The sequence below is a fragment of the Dipodomys spectabilis genome, unplaced genomic scaffold (assembly GCF_019054845.1).
Source record: "Dipodomys spectabilis isolate Male_0828 unplaced genomic scaffold, ASM1905484v1 ptg000108l, whole genome shotgun sequence".
NCBI classification, from domain to species: Eukaryota; Metazoa; Chordata; class Mammalia; order Rodentia; family Heteromyidae; genus Dipodomys; species Dipodomys spectabilis.
In genome coordinates, this window is record NW_024870785.1 from 10715080 (window position 1) to 10738114 (window position 23035).

General features: G+C 40.4%; 1 protein-coding gene across 2 annotated transcripts in view; it reads right to left on the bottom strand.

The window, feature by feature from the left end:
• Positions 1 to 23035, bottom strand: part of Dmxl2 (Dmx like 2) — a 109275-nt gene that overhangs the window by 40559 nt on the left and 45681 nt on the right. For both annotated transcript variants that reach the window (XM_042687435.1, XM_042687434.1), the window contains exons 12-18: positions 20897 to 21593; positions 19593 to 19714; positions 14031 to 14120; positions 8543 to 8660; positions 7592 to 7711; positions 5521 to 5748; positions 1761 to 3437 (exon numbers count right to left, since the gene is read on the bottom strand). In XM_042687435.1, the coding sequence (XP_042543369.1) occupies positions 1761 to 3437; positions 5521 to 5748; positions 7592 to 7711; positions 8543 to 8660; positions 14031 to 14120; positions 19593 to 19714; positions 20897 to 21593 (3052 nt within the window). The remainder of the gene's footprint in view (positions 1 to 1760; positions 3438 to 5520; positions 5749 to 7591; positions 7712 to 8542; positions 8661 to 14030; positions 14121 to 19592; positions 19715 to 20896; positions 21594 to 23035) is intronic.

Genomic DNA, 23035 nt, shown 5'->3' on the forward strand with positions numbered 1-23035 from the left:
TCAACGTAGGGAGTGGAACAGGGCATAGACCATCTAGGTCCTTGAAGACCATTGTAAAGACACCGGCTTTTATTTGAAAGTGACATGGGAAGCCAGTGGTATATTCTGAACAGAGGAGAATTTAGTATGATTTTGTTTCAAATAAACCATGGTTCCTATGTGAAAACAGACCTGAACAAACAAAGCAGTTATGGGGACTGAGTCGGTAATTAGGCAGGAGGCACCAAGCACTTGAGCCAGGGTAGGAACTACAAGGGTCATGGGAAAATAATTCTAGACATGACAGCATTTGCCAGTGGTGTGAATATGAAGTATGAGACAATGCAGAGTCAAGAATGCCTTATACATTGTCTCACCTGAACAAACAGAAGAACTAATTTACTTAAAATCATTTAATTTTAATAGATGTGCAACTCTTAATGTCTGAGCTTGCTTCTATCTGTTAAAGGGAAACATTCATTCCTGCCTTATCTACTTCATGACTGTTCACTGCATAGGCTGTTTTCATACTGTCAGCCAATGACAGTTTATATCATAACACTTACACTATTTTTCATGGATTACAGCATGCCCACTTTCTTAACATTTCAGGGTACAAACTCTGAATATATATTAAGTATGCAAAAGAAGGATTAAGGTTATTCTGGGGAAATTTTTGCTTTAATGCATACAGCCTCAAAATGGTGAAGGCTTTGGTTTTCTTTTTTCTTCCCCCTCTATCTTAACTAACATACTTAGAAAACAGGTCACAGGTAAAAACCTCTAAAGTCTCTTGTTATTTTGGTCTATAGACAGGAAATATCAAGGATATATTGCAAAGCTGTAAACCTATAAAAGAGAGATTTTCAAACTGGCTTTGAGGAACATTTTTCCCCCAAATTTGGAAATCTTTTGAACATTTAAAAAGAGGACAGGTCTAAGAGCAACAATTTTTCCACATATGAACACTTAATGCCCATGTACTCTTAGATGAGCCACTTAATTTCCTAAGGACCAGTGTCTTCATCTATAAAATTAAATATAATAATAGCTACCTACCTACTAGAAGATTGTTATAATTAAATGGGATAAAGTACATAAAGTGCCTGGCACACAGTAATTCTTCACTCTTCCACAATATTTATTGAATGAATGAATGAAAGATCAATTATTTTTTGGTTTCCTTTGCTAATGCCATTTGTTTATAATCAACACCATTACCTTCAACTTTCTGCATAGGAGAGAATGAAATCCAGTTTCAGAAGACAGCCAAAATCTTTTTAGTTATAGAATGTATTAGGCAAGATACACACATTTAAATGCTGAATGTCTTTCTTGAGAGAACTTTTGTAAAAAAAAAAAAAAATTTGTGTAATACTAAAAAAGCTATTTATATCTAGAAATGAGAAGTTAGTAATTTGAGCCCATGAAGTCTCTATGTCTTGTGATAACAAATGAGCCATTATTACCACTCAAAGAAGACTACCACAAGAATTAATCTATTTGGGAAAAAAAAATCATACAAAGATTTCATTGTAACAACCCCTATGAACATGCACACAGACTACCATAAATCCGAGGCATCATGTGTACAAGTGATAGCTTGTTTCAACTGTCTTTCCTTTTACAACTAAGTCTATTACAAAATAGTGACTATCTATGAGAAAGGGCTTTTCCTTGAAGGATTTGAAAGAAAAAACACAATTGAACATGTGAGTTATTATACAGATAATACAACATTTCTAGTGGTAACTTTATGCATTTTTAGTGAAACTATTTACCTGAGTAATTCTTATCTCTGTTTTCATCAAGCTCAGTACTGGTGGTAGCCACTGTATCCGCCAGTGCAACAAGGAACATCTGCTCCAAGCGGGTAAGGCCTGGTAAACTTGAGTGCATAAGGTGACTTGAAAGTACCCTAGCATGTTCCTGGCCAAAGTAAGCTGGCCCATACTGAGAAAGATTTATTACTTTTGACTTATTTTCTCTCTTTTCTGGCTCTAAATCAATATCATCCGTTGTTATATCCTGGATTTGAAACAGCTCTGAATACTGATCCTCTGGCTGATTTTCAGTATGATCTTCATAGCTTGGAGGCATCTTTGTACTCTCTTCTGAAATTCTGTAGGATGTATCCTGATCTGCAGCAAGTAATGCATATAGTGGCAGCGGAGGAATAGAATCTATCTCGGTGTAATCTCGAGTACCATCTTTTCCTATGGTGACTGTATCTTTTGCTGTACTGCCACTTACACTAATGGTTCGAGAAAGATGTCGCTTAGTTCCTTCTCCAGCATCGGCGTCTCTAACTATTGCAACTTCACCTGCAATGCATTTTACTAAATGAGAGAGGATGGCTTTAGCCCTCCGCACTTTCCCTAAATCCATCAATTCCAACAACTGAGTTGGATGATACTGTGGGAGAGTAGGAGAAAGTACATGGGCAGCCTCAAATAAGCCACCATCTTGAATTACAGTTGGTGAGCAAAACACGTCGTCAGCAGTAGCTGTTCCTTCAGCAATGCTTTTTCTTGCCAACATGCTAGACTTAAAGGCAGAATGTTCTTGTAATGTCTCTTCTGCACTGGGACTATCAGCTTCTGTGTCCCCAAATTTCATAGCATGCTTCCACTGGGCATACACATGCATTTCACAATCCATTCCCACCACCAAGATCCCATCTCTTACCCAAGAGAGAGAAACAGGTAGTGAAGGTGTACCATCGACAGAGGACACCAAGTCTATAGATCTAAGAAGAACCCATCTTGACCTAACCCCCTGCTTAATACTACCACCTAGTGGCAACGTAATGACAGCTACGCCATCCTTACTGTTGGTCTGCTCAGTTACAATTCCTGAAAGCCTCCCATACATGAAGATATTAGCACCAACCCCCACTGTGAGAATGTGGGAGCCATCTTCTTTTGATACCCAGTCTAAATGTACTAAGTGCTTGATATTTGGAATAAGATACCTATCCTTGCTTAAAAGTGCATCTGATTTGCTATATACAAACAGATTACTGTCAACGCTAACCCGTGAGTCAAGAACACTCCCAACCTTAACCAAATCATCGAGATGAATAGTTTGTTCTAAAACCCATTCTGACCCTCCAGTGGATTCACACTCGAATATACAAACATGCATGGAAAATTCTTTAGAAACAAAACCATTGTGGTGCATAGGCTGCTTATAAGCCACTGCGAGGCGACCTGTATATGAACAGCTCACAGCAACTGGTCTTCCTACAATGCTCACTGTACTGCTGTTATCTTCTCCTTCATCATTCATAAGGGGCCATCTCCTCCAATGATAGGTTTCTTTCTCATCACTTGAATTGCACTGTGGGTTGGTCTCCATACAACATTTCCAGAAGCGCACTTTATTGTCAGAACAAGTTGTGACCACTAAATAAGGCGCAAGGCACACAGGATAGATTGAAGAAGAACTCAAATGGCCTTGAGAAAGAAAGAGCAGATTTTATAATTAGAACCACACAGTTAACACGCTAATCACCAAATTATGTAATGTGACCACTTAAAGCCATTGTGAGCTTCTTCAGAATAACTCTGCAGTCTCCTCCTTTAAAAACTATCCTTTTTGGTGGGTGCAGTGGCTCATGCCTGTAACCCTGAGGTTACAGCAATCTGAGGATTGCTGGGAGAAAAGTTCCTGAGACTCTTAGCTCCAATAAATTACTCAAAAAAGCATGAAGTGGCAGAAGTAGTGCTGTGGCTCATATGGTAGAGCACAAGCCTTGAGCACAAAGAGGCTCAGGGACAACACACAGGCCTGAGTTCAAACCCCAGGACCAGCAAAAACAAACATACAAAAACTATCCTTTATGAAATATACATTGGCTAAAGAATCTATGGAAATCTTGAAAGGCCTACTGGCAAAATCAAAATATGCAACGGTAATAAACATTTAACTTATTTTTAGGATAATTAAGTTTAAGAGGTATAAAAATCGAAAATCAGGGGCTAGGAAGGTGGCTCAGTGGTAGAGTGCTTGCCTTACATGCATGAGGCCCTGGGTTCAATTCCTCACTACCACATAAGTAGAAAAAGCCGGAAGTGGTGCTGTGGCTCAAGTAGTAGAGCACTAGCCTTGAGCTGAAGAGCTGAGGGACAGCGCCCAGGCCCAGAGCTCAGGCCCCATGACCAACCAAAAAAAAAAAAAATTGAAAAACATCTCATAAGAGAAGAAATTATAATCCTTATTAATAAAGTATTAGTTGCCTTAGTTTATATATGCCTATACCACCACAAACTTCACTGGGCTTTCATTCTACATATTTGATTACTTTGATTATAGATGCTTCAAAAGTCATTACAATTTGCCCTTCAAAGTCAGTCTTCAAATAAGCCAGACCCCAATTTACTTCTACTATTTTTTTCTAGACAGCTAACCAAATTAATAGATCTCACTCTTTTTACAATGAGACTAAAATTCAGCCTTTTATTTTAGATTTTCTCCAGAATATTTGTGAACCCTGGTTCAAATATATTTAATAAAGATGAGACATAATTAGCAGAATGTAGATGAAAGTCTTGGAAATAATTTTTAGAGCTTCAGTTAGACTGGAGGCATGAGTCAGTCAAGTGGTCGTGAGCCAAATAAGAACATGAGGCCAAATTCAAGCCCAAGTACCAGCACACAAAAAAAAAAGGTTCACACTAGCCTTGAGCAAAAGAGCTCAGGGACAATGCCTAGGCCCTGAGTTCAAGCCCCATGACAAATTTTTTAAAAAATAAAAATAAATGAAAATCTTTAAAAAAGGATTCACATTCATATATCAACATATTTTCCAGAATTTACCATAATAATATTCCAAAGTGTGCCGGGCGCTGGTGGCTCACGCCTGTAATCCTAGCTACTCAGGAGGGTGAGATCTGAGGATCGCGGTTCAAAGCCAGCCCGGGCAGGAGACACCGTGAGACTCCTATCTCCAATAAACCGCCAGAAAACCGGAAGTGGCGCTGTAGCTCAAGTGGTAGAGCACTCGCCTTGAGCTGAAGAGCTGAGGGACAGCGCCCAGGCCCAGAGTTCAAGCCCCACGACTGACAAAAAAAAATATTCCAAAGTGTACTTTCTCAATAAATATTTACACCATTTTCTATCCAGCTAATTACATTCATCACCATCTATTTTGTTTAGCAACAAAGACATGTTGCTAAACAAACAGATCATTTCTAGAATATAAATATTTTTTTGGTCAGTCGTAGGGCTTGAACTCTGGGCGTGGGCGCTGTCCCTGTGCTCTTCAGTTCAAGGCTAGCACTCTACCGCTTGAGCTATAGTTCCACTTCTGGTTTTCTAGTGGTTTCTTGGAGATAAGAGTCTCAGGGACTTTCCTGCCTGGGCTGGCTTTGAACCTCGATCCTCAGATCTCAGCCCCCTAAGTAGCTAGGATTACAGGTGGGAGCCACCAGCGCCCAGCTAGAATATAATTCTTTATGTCAATGTAGAACATATTTCAGAAGAGTCCATCTATTTTATTCCTCAGAGAAACAACTCCTCTGTCTTAAGACCCTGTACCTGCTGAAGGTGTTGCTCTTATTACTTCAACCGCTTCGGGGAGATCCAGGGGTTGGCTATATACCAGTCGAGAACTCAGAATAAGTTTGCTAGCAGTCTGAAGATTTGCAATTGATGAAGAATGTGGCATGGGGCTCATACTAGGGGAGGTTTCTGGAGACGACTCCACATTCTTCTGTCCAGGGACTGAGAGTAGATTCTCAGATGAAACACTGTCTGAAGATTTTGCTTTGAAAAGAAATTATCAAATTATGATATACGTATAAGCTATACATATAAGCTGGAATGATAATTAATCTTTAAGAATTATGGCTTTTTAGGAGGCAAGGTAAATTTTCAGACTTTTGCTTGGTTACTTTGACAAATAGCTATTTTTAAAACTATTACATTCCTAATATACATGACTAATGCTTTCACTGGAAACAGTCAGAGGAAAACTGTAACACGTTAGAGCTAATAAGAAGCTTTTAGTTATGCGGTCCAGTACTGTTAACCATTTTTTTTTCCCATCATGGGGCTTGAATTCTGGGCCTGGGCACTGTCCTTCAGCTATTCAGCTCAAGGCAGGCATTCTACCACTTGAGCCACTGTGCCACTTCCAGTTTTCTGGTGGTTAATTGGAGATAAGAGTCTCATGGACTTTCCTGCCCGGGCTGGCTTTGATCCATGATCCTCAGAGCTTAGGATTACAGGCATGAGCCACCAGCATGTTAACCTTTAAACACATTAGATTTTGAGCAGTTGTGAAGTGGCTCAAGTGAAGGTAGAAAGCAGCCATCTAACAAGTGCAAAGCCCTAAATTCAAACCTCAGTATCACCACTGGGGGTTGAAGGGGATTCCGTGAGAAATGTGCTAACACACAAATTTCAAAGCTAACCCCAAAGCAACCTATCATGTTGATTTGAGATAGATCCCAATAATCTGCAGTTTTCATATGCAGCAGAAGTGTTTCTGAAACAGATGGTACAGAGTCTTTAAATTCATCAACAGAAATATAACAACTTCACGATAAAGAAGGCCAAAGATCTAAATAAACTCTTCACCAAAGAAGATAAATAAATGATAAGTAAACGTATGAAATAAGGCCTAATAATATAATTTACCATTAGGGGAAAAAAAGTGGGGGAGGAGGAGTCTGCAGGCGCAGGTGGCTCACGCCTGTAATCCTAACTACTCTAAGCTGAGAACTGAGGATTATGGACAGGAAAATCCATGAGACTCTTATCTCCAATTAAGCACCCAAAAAGCCAAAAGTGAAGCTGTGGTTCAAGTGATAGAGCATTAGCCTTGAGCAAAAAAAATTCAAGAACTGCATCCAGGCCCTGAGCTCAAGTCCCAGTACCAGCACCAAAAATAAATAAACAGCCAGGCAGTACAGAACTAGTCCTGAGCATAAAACCTCTAGGGCAATGACCAGACCCTGAATTCAAGCCCCTGAATTGGCATAGAAAAAATAAAAATAGGAGCTGGGAAGGTGGCTCAGTGGTAGAGTGCTTGCCTTGTATGCATGAGGCCCTGGGTTTGATTCCTCATTACTACATAAGCAAAAAAAGCCAGAAGTGGCGCTGTGGCTCAAGTGGTCGAGTGGTAGCCTTGAGCTTAAGAGCTCAGGGACAGCGCCCAAGCCCAGAATTCAGGCCCCACGACCAACAAAAATAAATAGATGAATTAAATAAATATACATTTTAAAGGTAAGAATACACAAATCTCATTATCTAGAAATAATGGTTTGACAGAGGCATATTTCAATTAAGCAATTCAATTTATAGTTCATCATAACTTTATTTGTGAAACAAAGGACAAAGGGCAAACCAATGCAACAATGATACCCACAAGACACTATGTTGGAAATGAACTTTACAACTTGGGGGAGGGAAAGTAGGACAAAACAAGGGAGTGGGTAACATTGTTCGACAGGAAGTATACTGGTTATCTTACTTATGTAACTGTAACCCCTCTGTACATCATCTTAAAATCAAATTTAATTTAAGGAAAAAGAATCAACCAATCTAAAGCACATTCTGTAAAAATAAATTTCTTATTTTTGCATAAAATTATATAATTACTTACCTAAACATGCTTGCACAGATTTAAGATGAAGGTGCCACATATGGAGAATAGAGTAATTGTTCCTGTCCTTTTCAATTACTACTAGAAAGAACTTTTCTGAAAATGGTGGTGGTCGATATCCTATTGTTCAGAAGGAAAGGATAATTGTGTTACTATTGGACTAGAAAAAAAAACATTTTAAACACTAAATATGCCCATTAATATGCTTCACAGTTGGGAAGGGAATACTGTGTAAGAAGAAAAAAAAAACAAAAAACACTACACTTCCAAGGGGAAAACTGTGAGAAAAACCTTTAATTCTCTATCACCACAAGTTAACATCTTACTTCTTATGCTTATCATTGGTCTGGGACAACTGACAGGAAAATTTTCAATACCTCTACCAAATTAACTAGTTTCCTTAAGATAACATAGGGATCTCAGTGCCAATCTAAATAATGATAGCAATGCATAGTTACTTTTCAAAACAAAGTTTTCTAAATATCGTTTCTGGGAAAAAGTCTGATGCCAGTGAACTGTCTTTTAAATGGTAGTTTTCATCCACATGCCTTCTTCATCTTCATCTGACAATTAACTGATGTACTTACCAAGAGTTATGAGAGCATGACTTTGGACAATTCATACTCAATGAATGCTTAGAAATATTTTTAAAGATTCAAATAAGCAGCCGGGTGCCGGTGGCTCATGCCTGTAATCCTAGCTACTCAGGAGGCTGAGATCTGAGGATCATGGTTCAAAGCCAGCCCGGGCAACAAAGTCCATGAGACTCTTATCTCCAATAAACCACCAGAAAACCAGAAGTGGCTCTGTGGGTCAAGCGGTAGAACGCTCGCCTTGAGCTGAAGAACGCAGGGACAGCGCCCAAGCCCAGAGTTCAAACCCCACGACTGACAAAAAAAAAAAAAAAAAAAAAATTAACATAAGCAAACTCAGACTCATTTTAAAACATACCTTGTGATGGCTGAAAAAATACTTCTGTTTCCTTTTTCTCCAGATCTTCCTTATGTGGTTTATATCCTATAATGAAGTCTTCTTGAAACACATGAAGCAACTGTGTATTTGAGCCACACTATAAATACGAAAAAAATTGTTTGCATCTTTAAAAAGTCCCTATTTCCCACTTATCATCTCCTCAATACTGGCACAGAAAAAAAAATCTAACAAATTTCTTTTTGGTGCCAGTCCTGGGGCTTGAACTCAGGCCCTGGGTGCTGTCCCTGAACTTCTTTTGCTCAAGGCTAGCACTCTACCACTTGAGCCACAGCTCCACTTCTAGTGTTTTGCTGGTTAATATGGAGGTTAAGAGTCTCATGGAGGCTGGGAATAAGGCTCAGTGATAGAGTGCTTGCCTAGCATGCATGAAGCCCTGGGTTTGATTCCTTAGTACCACATAAACAGAAAAGGCTGGAAGTGGTGTTGTGGCTCAAGTGGTAGAATGCTAGTCTTGAGCAAAAAGAAGCTCAGGGACAGTGCCCAGGCCCTGAGTTCAAGTCCTAGGACTGGCAAAAAAAGAAGTCTCATGACTTTCCTGCCGTGGCTGGCTTCCAACTGCAATCCTCAGATCTATATCATCCTCGTAAGTAACTAGGATTACAGGCATGAGCCACCAGCACCCAGCAAAATCTAACAATTTTATATTAATCCACTAACTAGAAAAGAAAAAGCAGCAGGAAAATTAAAACTATTTCAGAAAAAAAATTACTTCAATGCTACCAAAGCCAAGAGCAGAAGAGCTCTAATACAAACAGATAATCAGGTTTACTTCTTTAAAAGACAAAACAAACAAACAAACATAAATAATACCAACACTTCCTCCACCCCTAAAAAAGAGGGGGGAAGGGAGGAAGGAAGGGAGAAGAAGGGGGAGGAGAAAGGAAAGGAATGGGGAGGGGAGAGCAGGGGAGGGGAGAACAGGGGAGGAGAGAGGGGAGAAGAAGAGAGGAAGAAGAGAAGAGGAGGGGGAGGGAAAGAGGGGAAGATGAGGAGGAGAGGAGGAAAAACAGACAGACAAGGCAGAACACTGTCAAGGCTTGTAATCCTAGCTACCTGGGAGGCAGAAATCAGAAGATCAGAGTTCGAGATCAGCCTGAGCAAAAAAGCTCAAGAAACTCTGTAGCAACCAATGACTAGACAGCAACACATCTGTCATCCTAGCTCCATGAGGAAGCACAAATAAGAGGATTAATCTAGGCTGCCCCCAACATAAATTGAGACCTGATGATAGGAGAATGTTGGCCCAATAACTACAAGACCTGACTTCAAACCCAAGACCACCAACCCTGTCCACCTCCCCCTGCCACAAAAACTACAGTTAGTAGTGATCCTCTAACTTTCAGCCCAAAAGTAACACATCTTATGACTGGCTGGCGAAGGCTATGCTAGCAACATAAGGCTCACTGGGCTAATACAGAACAAGTAACTTTTGCAATTCCACTTGAGGACACCAAAAAAAATTAAAGCCTGAGAAATACCCACTCGAAATCCACCTACTAGACCAAATGTAGCAGTAATTATGAGGGATTCTATTATGCCACTAATATGACATATTCTGGAGAAATAAATGTACACGTAAATAAGGCAGCTCTCTAGAAGGAAGCATGAGACATCACTGTTAGGAGCTATGCTATATGATCATGTTTTGAGATCACACAGAGAAAAGGAAAGATAACCATAAATGGTTATTTAGAACTATAAGTGAGAATTGAAATTCAAGAAAAACTCTAGATCCAAATGTAAGGTTTTTTTTTTTGGTTTTTTTTTGTCGGTCGTGGGGCTTGAACTCTGGGCCTGGGCACTGTCCCTCAGCTCTTCAGCTCAAGGCGAGTACTCTACCACTTGAGCTACAGCACCACTTCCGGTTTTCTGGTGGTTTATTGGAGATAGGAGTCTCACGGTCTCTCCTGCTTGGGCTGGCTTTGAACCGCGATCCTCAGATCTCAGCCTCCTGAGTAGCTAGGATTAGAGGCGTGAGCCACCAGCGCCCGGCCCAAATGTAAGTTTATTATGCGAGTATGTCGACAGTTAGATGACTGCCACATAGAATTTTAAGAAAAGGAAACAGCTATAATTATCTTGGTACTGAGTGAATAGTCTATAATCTTAAGAGAATAAAGGAGAGCCAGATCCTTCCTTAGAAGGAACTAAAAGGACTAAAATATTAGGTTAAGCCACTCAATTTTTATGAAAGTTACAGGGTAATTTTAATGTCTGTCCAGGGAGAGACTCATAGTAAAGGAGGTCACCTCTTCAAGAGAAAAAGAACAGATGAAAGGGTTAAGGTAACATCTTTATGAATACAGAAAGCAGAGAACACAGGTGTGGTAGTGCACACCTATAATTCAGCACTTGAGAGAGTGGGGAAGGAAGATCTTGAGTTCCAAACAAGTCTGGGATACATAGCAAGAACCTGCCTGCCTTACAACTTCCCTCCACACACCTCCTCAAAAAGAAGAAGAAAAAATCAGAGAACATTATAGGAACAAATCTACAATGACTTTTAGACTGTCATTTATAAAGCCTGTCATTTATCAATGCTTGTGGTTGATAGTCCTTGCATTAAAGACAGCCATGAAGACATGAGAAAAATCTGGAGAAAATGTGAAATGAGGGGCTAGGAAGATGGCTCAGTGGTAGAGCGCTTGCCTTGCATGCATGAGGCCCTGGGTTCGATTCTCAGCACCACATAAGCAAAAAGAAAAAAGCCGGAGTGGCGCTGCGGCTCAAGTGGTAGAGCGCTAGCCTTGAGCTGAAGAGCTGAGGGACAGCGCCCAGGCCCAGAGTTCAGGCCACACAACCGGACCCAAAAAAAAAAAAAGAAAAGAAAATGTGAAATGAAAGAATGCTGCAGGACTAGGGGGCTGGGAATGTGGCTTAGTGTTTGAGTGCTTGTCTAGCATGCATGAAGCCCTAGGTTCAATTTCTCAGTACCACATCAACAGAAAAAGCCAGAAGTGACACTGTGGCTCAAAGAAGCTCAGGGAGCCAGGCACCAATGGCTCACGTCTGTAATCCTGGCTACTCAGGAGGCTGAGATCTGAGGATCATGGTTCAAAGCCAGCCTGGGTAGGAAAGTCCATGAGACTCTTATCTCCAATAAACTACCAGAAAATCGGAAGTGGTATTGTGGCTCAAGCTGAAGAACTGAGGGACAGCATTCAGGCCCAGAGTTCAAGCCTCACAACCAACCAAAAAAAAAGAAGCTCAGGGGTAGTGCCCAAGCCCTAAGTGCAAGCTCCAGGACTAGACAAAAAACAAAAAAGGAAAAAAGAAAGAATATTGGGCTGACAGTGAGCTATAATAATATCCCGTATGAAAGGTGCAGATGAGTGAAGGATAAATTTAATATCTAGTCCACTAAAATTTAAGGTATCTAAGAGCCCAATCTACTCTTCTTCCAGAAATTAAAGCAAAAGCATGGAGCTTCTGGGTGAAATGAATGAAGGCCTTAGCCAGGAACAAGTAGCTCACACCTGTAATCCTAGCTACTAAGGAGGCTGAGATCTGAGTGAAGATTGAGGTTCAGAGCCACCCCGGGCAAGAATGTGTATGAGATTTTTTTTTTTTTTTTGGGCAGTCATGGGTTTTGAATTTCTGCTGGTTGTCCCTGAGCTCTTGAGCTCAAGACGAATGAATGCTCTATCACTTGAGCCACAGAACCACTTCTGGTTTACTAGAGATAAGAGTCTCTTGGACTTTCCTGCCTGGCTGGCTTTGATCTCAGCCTCCTGAGTAGCTAGGAAAGACTCTTACCTTCATACTTTTTTTTTTTGGGGGGGGGGGGGGAATCAGTGTGGGGCCTGAATTCTGGGCCTGGGTGCTATCCCTCAGCTCTTCAGCTCAAGGCTAGCACTCTACCACTTGAGCCACAGCACCACTTCTGGCTTTTTTCTGCTTATGTAGTGCTGAGGAATCAAACCCAGGGCCTCATGCATGCGAGGCAAGCACTCTACCACTGAGCCAACTTCCCAACCCAAGACTCTTATCTTCAATAAACTTATTAAGAAAAAGCCAGAAGTGGGGCTGGGAATGTGGTTTAGTGGTAGAGTGTTTGCCTAACATGCTAGGTTCAATTCCTCAGTACCACGTAAGCAGAAAAAGCCAGAAGTGGCACTGTGGCTCAAGTGGTAGAGATTAGCCTTGAGCACAGAGTGGCTCAGGGACAGTGCCCAGGCCCTGAGTTCAAGCCCCAGGACTAGCAAGAAAAGAAAAAAGAAAAGGTAAGGAAAGGAAAGAGGAAGAGGGAGGGAGAGGGAGAGGGAGAGGGAGAAAGGGAGAGAGGGAGAGAAAGGGGAGGGGAGGAGAGAGAAGAGAGGAGGGAGGGGAGGGGAGGGAGGGGAGGGGGAAAAAGCCGGAAGTGGTGCTATGGCTCAAGTGGTAGAGTGCCAGCACTGAGCATAAGAAGCTCAGGGACAGAGAGCTCAGGGCAAATTCAAGCCCCAGAACCGGCAAAAAAAAAAAAAAAGAAATGAAGGCCTTCCTAGGAGGCATTAGTAATTTAAGTCTGACAGCTCTACTTTAGTTAACAAGATCTGATGTTGCAATTTTTCTACCTTACTGGAATTCATTACATTTTTCTCAATGTTGTAATTTTTCTACATTAGTGGAAATGATTACATTTCCTCAACACAGTGTTTGTGACACTTTGGAAAATATATTACATAACTCTGTACTTTCTTTTAAATAGTCCTTTTTTCATTACTTAAAAAAGTTTTACTTCCCCAAATTAATCTTTTTTTAATATTTAAATTATGTTAGATCTACCTGTGGTTCTTAGACATGATTATGAATCAACTAATATCCATGAGAGCTAAATGCATTTTATAAAGTCTCTACGAAGAGAAGGGATCTCTTTCTTTCCTAGCTATTAGCTAGGAAGGAATTCAGACTACATGAAACAATGTGATTAGGAAATAAATGTGTACTTACATGTTATCTCACCTGCATTGTAATGGACCTCATAAAAATACCCACACAGGCCTAGCACTGGTGACTCATGCCTGTAATCCTACCTATTTAAGAGGATGAGATCTGAGGATTATAGTTCAAAGCCAGTCAGGGCAGGAAAATCTGTGAAACTCTGATGTTCAATTAACTACCCCAAAAAACCACCAAGGCCTACACAAGCAACTACCACTGAGGTAATTAAGATGAAACAGTAACATAAAAGGAGACACTTCAGCTCCAGTCTCCACACAACTGCACTATATTCTCCCTCTCCATTTCAAGACCAGGGTCACAGTGTACTTGACTGAATCAGTTTCTTTAAAGAGGAAAGATACAGATACTATTTGACCAAGAATAATCTTAAGTCACTAGATTTTCACTATGAGAATCAACAGAAGTATTTAGTATCAAGCTAGAATTATTCTGAGACTGAAATATATCATGCACATATTTTGGGATAGAGTATATTAATATCAACTCAAAAGCATGTTTTTACTTGGTCAGTTATAGCATCAAGTTCAATAATGCAGCCAGGTCGAGCAGTAGACTGTTGACTCACGATATTAAACACTTCTCCAATAAGTTTCTGCAAATAAAAAAAAACAAATTTATGAGTCTGTTATCAATTTAATATATCATCAAAGACATTAAAAGTTCCCTAAATATTCAGGGCTGACAATGGCAATACATTCAAAAGAAATAGTTTACTGGGTGCTGGTGGCTCACATCTATAATCCTAACTATTCAGGAGGCTGAGATCTGAGGATTGCAATTCAAAGCCATCCTGGGCAGGAAAGTCCATGAGACTCCTGTCTCCAGTTAACCACCAGAAAATCGTAAGTGGAGCTGTAGCTCAAAGTGGATGAGTGCTAGACTTGAGCAAAAGAGCTCAGTGACAGCACTCAGCCCTGAGTCTAAGCCTCATGACTAACAACAAAAAAAAAAAGTTTACCTTTCATTCTTGAAGTTAATTAAGACATTAGAAAAATTGACAATGTTTACATAAATACTGCAGTTTCAAGACATCTAATTGTTTGAACATTTCATTTTTACAGGTTAAAGCCCAGGATAGACAAGGCTGAGGATCTAGCCCACCAGGTCCAATGCCTAAGTACGTGATGTGCAGCTGTGCAGTGTGCCAAGGGGAAAGTACAACTGGGCCAGACTGAATGCAGTGGTCATTCTAAGAGGTGGAATTCTCTTGAGACAAGGATATTTAAACTCATACATGAAGCCAAACTTTGGATTCCTTAAGTCCCCAGAACTTTCTGCTAAAAAAGAAAAGCAGTCCTCCCTCTGCCACCTTCCCAACAGCTCTTATATAAAAACTTTTCCATGAGTTCTCATAAAGTAAATTGCTCAAAGATTTCCCCTCAGCATGAGGCTCTATTATTTATTAATACCTCCAGGACCTAACAGGGCTTAACTCCCAGTTAGCCTTAGGTCAGCTCTAAGAGGAAATAGTAGGTACATAGGAATTGCAGAATTTCTCCAACTTGTACAAGCAGTATGCCAGAGACTACTATGGGAGCAGATTCTAAAGTTATTAGAGATCAGGAAAGGAAGTGGCTGGGTAAGGCTAAATCTATGACTATATTTCATTTGCCCAAAATTCAGGATTGAAAGTGCTGACAGTCTGCTGAGCTCATTCACTGAAATCTGGATTCAACCATGGCCTATAGTTTGTGAAGCTAAAATGTTAAGATTTCCATAACATACAGTAAAGCACTTATCAATGGATACTTAATACACAAATCCTAGCTATAATATGCAATATATCGCCTGGCCTGACCACAATTCTGCCAAAAATGGAACATTCCAATAGCAACAGGAAGCTTTCTAAAAATATACTAAGGCCTTGAAGTAATACACCCATAATTCAACATGATCTCCACGTTCATGTGTATATGAAATTTTAAATATTGCTATAGACCACTGATTCTCAATTTCAACTGCACACTGATCCACTCACAGATTAAACTCATGCTTGGGTCACACTTAAATTGCTTTACTAGTCTAGGGTACAATTAGATCACAAGAAATGTATAAAGTTTCTCAGGTGTTTCCAATATGAAGACAAGACTAAGATACACTCATAGGAATCAATACAAATTCCAGCTACATCTGTAATATGATTACCTGGCCTGCCCACAACTCTCAACTCTGGCTTAGCATCATATATATAATTAGTGGCTTTACCAAGCACTTTAGCTAATACCACAATTAGGGTGAAGTGCATGGAATATTCATTTTGGGCACAAAATTTCAGGGACACACACATATACACACCAAAAAAAAGGTAAATAACAGGTTAGAGCAGTATTTTTTAGGAACTCAAAATTATGAAAAAAATCTAAATTGAAAAAATATTAAAAATGTAAATATAGGTTAGTGTTTTGCTAGGCCTAGAGTTTGAGCTCAGGCCTCAAGTTCACTAGGCAGGAATCAAACTCTTGAAGCAGGCCTTCAGCCCTTTTGACTTCCATTTATTTTTCAGGTAGGGTCATATGCTACATTCTAGGACTGTGCCACCACTCCTGGTTTATATTTTTGAGGCAGGGACTCAACTAACTTCGTCCAGAGTGGTCTTAACGTCCTATGTCCCCTTCCCAAGTAGCTGAGATTATAGCTGTGAGCTACCACGGTCAGCTATTAATTTCTTATATCTCCACTTTAAGTGTGGAAGTGGGGGGGGGGGGGGGGAGGAGATGGGAAGGGATGGTAATGGAAAACAAAGGAGGCAACAAGGCTTGATAAGAAATGTACTCATTGGGGCTGGGAAAGTGGCTCAGTGGTAGAGCACTTGCCTTGCATGCCTGAGGCCCTGGGTTCGATTCCTCAGCACCACATAAGCAAAAAGAAAAAAGCCAGAAGTGTCGCTGTGGCTCAAGTGGTAGAGCGCTAGCCTTGAGCTGAAGAGCTGAGGGACAGCGCCCAGGCCCAGAGTTCAGGCCCCACGATCGAACCCAAAAAAAAAAAAAAAAAAGGAAATGCACTCATTACCTTGCTCATGTAATTGTAACCCCTCTGTATGGTATTCTCACAATTTAAAAAAAAAGTGTGGAAGTATTCTACTGTGGTAGTCAGGATAATGTCCCTAAAGATTTGACCTGCCAAAATGTTCCCTTAGCTCCAATCTAAGAGTTCTGTATATGTGAATGAATTCAGAATCTTGAGGTGAAGAGACAATTCCAGATTATTCCAGTGGACCCAATATAATCATAAAGTTGCTTATGTGGAAACAGTGGAGTCAAATTCAAAGAAAGAGATGTGACAGTAAACACAGAGGCAAGAGAGAAACTTGAAAATACTTTGTTCCTACTATTAACAAAGGAGAGAGGCTAGGAGGCAAGAAACACAGATGGCCTCCAGAAACAGGCAAAGGAAAAGGATTCTCTCAGGAGCCTCCAGAGGAACAAAGCCCTACCAACACTTTGATCTTAGATAATAATAACTTATTATAACAAATAATAAAATTTTAAGATAACAAACTTGTGTGAATCACCAAGTCTGGTAATTTGTTACACCAACAGTAGCAAAGAGACACAGGAGCAGGGGCCAGCCTCAGTCTGTGATCCTCTTACCTATAATGAAAATTCAAATATTTGCAATGTCTACTATGAAAACAAGCTGGCTTTTACCTAACAGCTACTAAAACCCTATTGTAAGGACTAGGAAAGCATGTGACAACTTGCTACACTGACTCACAATTAGGAGGGAAGTAACTAGGAGAAGTGCTGCTCTAACTTATAAAAACACAAAAAGGATGAGCAGCAATAATGAAAAGTTGACAGAACATGGTCATGTCATCTTTAATAAGATTGAGGATACCACACTCTGTACACTGTGTTTTAGAATGGCAAAATCCCCAGCATAAAGGCAAAATCCCTTATAGCCTAGGGCTCTGTTTCAGAATTCCTTCTGCATTGGACTCCTAACTATGCAACAAATGTAACTGAGACAAAAAGATGACTAGTGTGGCGAGTCCAATTAGTGTTCCTCCAGAATCCATCCAGAATCCCAGAATCTAACTCTATTTGAAAAAAGGGCCTCTGCAGATAAAATTAATGATAAAATCATAGTAGATTACAATGAATGCTAAATTAAATAACAGTTGTCCTAATAAGGAGACGAGAGAGCTGAGCACAGACCTGCATGCCTATAATCCAGGCACTCAGGAAGCTAAGATGGAGAATGAGGACAGTCTGGACTACATATTGATTTCAGACTAGAAATGTTGTCAAGATGGCTTGAGGTCTTGATTTCAGGCAACATGTATGTGCAGCAAAAACATGAGTTTTTGTAAAATACATGAGGAAAAAACGTTTAGAACTGAGGAAAAAATAAGACATCTACACCCCTCTTGATATCTGACAGAACAATTCAACAGAAAAACCAGTAAAGATATCTAAGAGGTCAACAACACAGGATGAACTGATAGGGTCTATCTGACATGTACAGAGTGCTCTAGCCAAGAACAGCATAATTCACGTCAAGCATGTCAAGCACTTATGGAACACACCCTAAAACAAACTGTGTCTTGAGTAATAATACAAGCCTCAACGAAGTTTAAAGGACTGAGAGGTCACATACTGTGCTCTCCTACCACAATGGATTCTAATTCGGCATCAATGACAAGAGAGTTTCTAAACACTTGGAAACTAAGTAACACAGGCTAAATCTTACCTAGTCATCAAGAACAAAACAAAATGTTGTCTTTATTTATAAATATAGTAGTTGGGGCAGGCATTGATTAATATTCCTGCTCTAATCTGATCTGTCACTTCTCTAAATTAGGAAACACATTGTGGGCCATACTTTGGCAATTATTACATAACACCTCTAGCTATTTCTTCTATCTTAAATGATTAGTTAACATTGAATTACAATTTTCTCTTTTCAGCTAAATTTAAAGTTTCTTAAAGGCAGACACTAAAACTTACAGAAGAGGTACGTAAATATACCAGAACATTATTAGGTGTCCAATATTGGAAACATCTTCATTAAAATAGTTGTTTTATAAAGAGATGTGTTTTCTTGGATAAATGAAAAATTCAGTTCAAATCTACATATTAACTACTGAGTGTTTCAGTTCAGCAACAAGAATAAGGTACTACTACTACTACTACTACTGATAACATATTCTAACTACAGGAAATGTTTTTTCTAGGCTGAACCCAGGGTCTTCCACTTACTAAACAGATGTTCTACCACTTTAATACCACCAGCAGCACTTAATGTTTTGAATAGTCTTGCATTTATGCCTAAGCAGGACGGGACCATGAACTACCCCTTTACACTTCCTGTGTAGCTGAGATGATAGCCATATTTAGCTTTTATTGGTGAAGATGAAATCTCATGAACTTTTTGCTCAGGTTGGCCTTGAACTATGATTTTCATGATCTCTGCTTCCTAAGTACCTAGAATTATAAGCATGAGCTGTATGTCTGGCCTAACCACAGGATTTATTTTCCAAAGGTAAGTCAAGATTGGAGAAGTTCAAATTTTCCAGTAAAAATACACAGTTTGGTAAAGATGCCTTAGAAACAGAAGGAACCAGGAGTTTCAAAAATGTCAAGAATAAATAATAGTTTAGAGAAAAAACATCACACTTGTTCCTTCATTTGTACATGTATTACTATATAGTGTGTACACTAGAATGTTAATTTAGCTATCTTGGAATATGCATTTTTAAAAAAATGCTGGGCACTGGTGGCTCACACTACTCAGGAGATCTGAGAATCATGGTTCAAAGCCAGCCTGGGCAGGAAATTCCATGGAGACTCTTAAATCCAATTAACCACCCCCAAAGGGCTGGAGTAGAGCTGTGGCTTAAATGGTAGAGTGCGAGCCTTGAGCACAAAAGCTAAGAAACAACACCCAGGCCCTGAGTTACAGCCACAGAAACAGTACAAAAGAATTGGCAAGTTTGTCATCTTCAGCCAAGAACATATTGTCACTCTTAACATTCCCTGAACACCACTAACAAAAGCCCCAAAGTAAAATGGGAAGTCCTTATCAGTATAAATATACTAATAAAGAAAAAAAAAGTACTTACAGAAGCTTCTGGATCTGACAGTTCATCTAATAATTTTCTTGCATCTACTACAGCTTGATAAAGTCTCAGATTTTTGCCATCAGATGCAACAAAGCAAGCACTTGCTGAATTGCAGTATGTGCCTGACGAAGGAAAAGAAAGATTCTGGTTATAATCGATAGCTTGTTTTATACTAGCTGAAGTATAAGAAACCAATATTGGGCTAGGAAGGTGGCTCAGTAGTAGAGAGCTTGCCTTGCATGCATGAGGCCCTGGGTTCGATTCCTCAGCACCACATAAGCAAAAAGAAAAAAGCCGGAAGTGGTGCTGTGGCTTAAGTGGTAGAGCACTAGCCTTGAGCTGAAGAGCTGAGGGTAAGCACCCAGGCCCAGAGTTCAGGCCCCACAACCGGACCCAAAAAAAAAAAAAAGAAAGAAACCAATATTCACACTTTTCTTTTTTGTCAGTCATGGGGCTTGAACTCTGGGCCTAGGCACTGTCCTTGAGCTCTTCAGTGCAAGGCCAGTACTCTACCACTTAAGCCACAGCACCATTTCCAGTTTTCTGGTGGCTTATTGGAGATAAGAGTCTCAGAGTTGGGAAGGTGGCTCAGTGGTAGAATGCTTCCCTTGCATGCATGAGGCCCTGGGTTTGATTTCTCAGCACCATGTAAGCAGAAAAAGCCGGAAGTGTGCTGTGGCTCAAGTGGTAGAGCACTAAACTAGCCTTAAGCTGAAATGCTGAGGTAGAGCACCCAGGCCCAGAGTTCAGGCCTCACGACCGACAAAAAAAAAAAAAAAAAGTCCCATTGACTTTCCTGCCCAGGCTGCCTTTGAACTGTGGATCGTCAGATCTCAAGCTTCCGAGTAGCTAGGATAGCCACTGGTACCCAGCTTCATACTTTTCTTTTTAGGCATAACTATGCCTAAATCCTAATAGATACAATTGATGGATATAAAATTATTAAGCCAAAAATTCAGGTAAAAATGATTACAAAAATGTAAATTCTAGGGCTGGAAAGGTAGCTCAGTGGTTACAGTGCTTGCCTTGCATGCATGAGGCCCTGGGTTCGATTCCTCAGGCAGAAGTGGCGCTATGGCTCAAGTGGTAGAGCACTAGCCTTGAGGTGATGAGGTGAGGGACAGCACCCAGGCCCAGGCCCCATGACTGGCCAAAAAGAAAAAAAAAAAAATCCCAAAAAATGTAAATTCTAAGTCTGACATTGACATTTGAACACTCAGTAATAAAGGCAAATATAAATCATGCTGTATGTAAGAAATAATAGTTTCAATGCTTAATTTTGCAACTAAAAAATAAACACTTACCAAGGCAATAACTGGGAATAAGAGTTGGAAGCCACGCTACATTAGAGAAAGCTGAGGTATGTAAAGAGTTAATTCTAGCCAATTCTGACACTCCTCCAGTGTACGACAAAGGTCCTATTGGGTCTACACGCCACAGAATAAGTTCACTGTAGATGGCATTTGGGTCATGAAACGTTCGGGTTGCGGCATTTCTAATAGGTTGTTTAGACAAACCTTTTGTATGTTTCACAGGATCTATCATCCTATTTAAATTACTATCTGAGTCCCACTGACAATCTGATTCAGGAGTCAACAAAGCATTATGATGGGAGGATGTCAGTAACAGTGGTAAAACTGAATGACATGCCAAGTCATTGAGATGAAATCGATGGCCACAGTATCGAAACTTGTGGGATACAGTTAGAACAGTGGTGAAGGCAGACTTATCTGCAAAAGTGACTGCCCACTGATTTAAAGATCCATCTATGTGCTTAGAGACCATCATGACTGTTGGAGCTAAAATGTTCATATTTGTACTGTGTGATCTAGAGTGCAGCTGTGGTCCATGAGGACTGTCTTCAGGCATCATTTCTTGGTGTGATGGAGCGTGGTGAGAATCTTTCATAGCATTTATACAGGCATACATCATGATGTTTTTACTAAGAGAGCTGGCATCACCAGAGGGAAATGCAACAGGAATCCGAGAAGAAAAAGAAACCTAAAAAATACAAATATATGACTCCGTGTAAGAGGTTTGCTTTCTTCTCAAAAATAATCTTCAAAAACATTTCTATTTTCAAAATGCCAAATCTCAGCTACCTAGCAACCTCTATATCATCTAATCCTTTTCTTAAACTGATGAAACATTGTATCACTAATCATTTCCAAAGAGAAGATAGAAGAAAGATTCAAATGTACTGCTTCCATATCAAAAAGAACATAATCAAGGACTGGGAAGGTGGCTCAGTGGTAGAGCGCTTGCCTTGCATGCCTGAAGCCCTGGGTTCGATTCCTCAGCACCACATAAGCAAAAAGAAAAAAAAAAGCCGGAAGTGGCGCTGTGGCTCAAGTGGTAGAGCTGAAGAGCTGAGGGACAGCGCCCAGGCCCAGAGTTCAGGCCCCACGACCCGGACCCAAAAAAAAAAAAAAAAGAAAGAACATAATCATGGCTGTAAATTTCAGTAAAGCCTTAATTTAGCAAATAAAACAAGATAAAGGGCATCTCATTTTTTTTTTTTTTTTGGGGGGGGGGGGGGGGGGGTCCTGTCGTGGGGCCTGAGCTCTGGGCCTGGGCGCTGTCCCTCAGCTCTTCAGCTCAAGGCTAGCACTCTACCACTTAAGCCACAACGCCACTTCTGGCTTTTTTCTTTTTGCTTATGTGGTGCTGAGGAATCGAACCCAGGGCCTCAGGCACACAAGGCAAGCGCTCTACCACTAAGCCACCTTCCTAGCCCCAGGCGTCTCATTTTTTTAATTTTCATTTTTCAGAGTAGTTCCTTATCTTTATTTAAACAGCTAGCAATCGTCAGAAAAATCAATATATATACACTCAAAAATTCAGCCAAGCCAGGCACTGGTGACTCAGGCCTGTAATCCTAGCTACTCAGGAGGCTGTGATCTGAGGATCTCGGTTCAAAGTCAGCCCGGGCAAGAAAATCCGTGAAACTCTTATCTCCAATAAACCACCAGAAAACTGGAAATGGCCCTGTGGCTCAAGTGGTAGAGCCCTAGCCTTGAGCTGAAGAGCTGAGGGACAGAACTCAGGCCCAGAGTTCAAGCCCCACAACCAAAAAAAAAAATCCAGCCAAAAAGCAAAAGCCAAAATTCATTTCTTTGAACTAACTAGATTTGCAAATATATAGCCACTGGTCATCTTTAAAAGCAAAAGTATTCTTTGTCAGTGACTTCTCAAAAACAATTTTTTGAAATTCTGAACACAATTTTTTTTTTTTTGGTCAGTCATGGGGCCTGAACTCTGGGCCTGAGTGCTGGCCCTCAGCTATTGAGCTCAAGGCGAGCACTCTACCACTTGAGCTACAGCACCACTTCCGGTTTTCTGGTGGTTTATTGGAGATAGGATCTCACAGACTTTCCTGCCCGGGCTGGATTTGAACCGAGATCCTTAGTATCTCAGCCTCCTGAGTAGCTAGGATTTAAAGT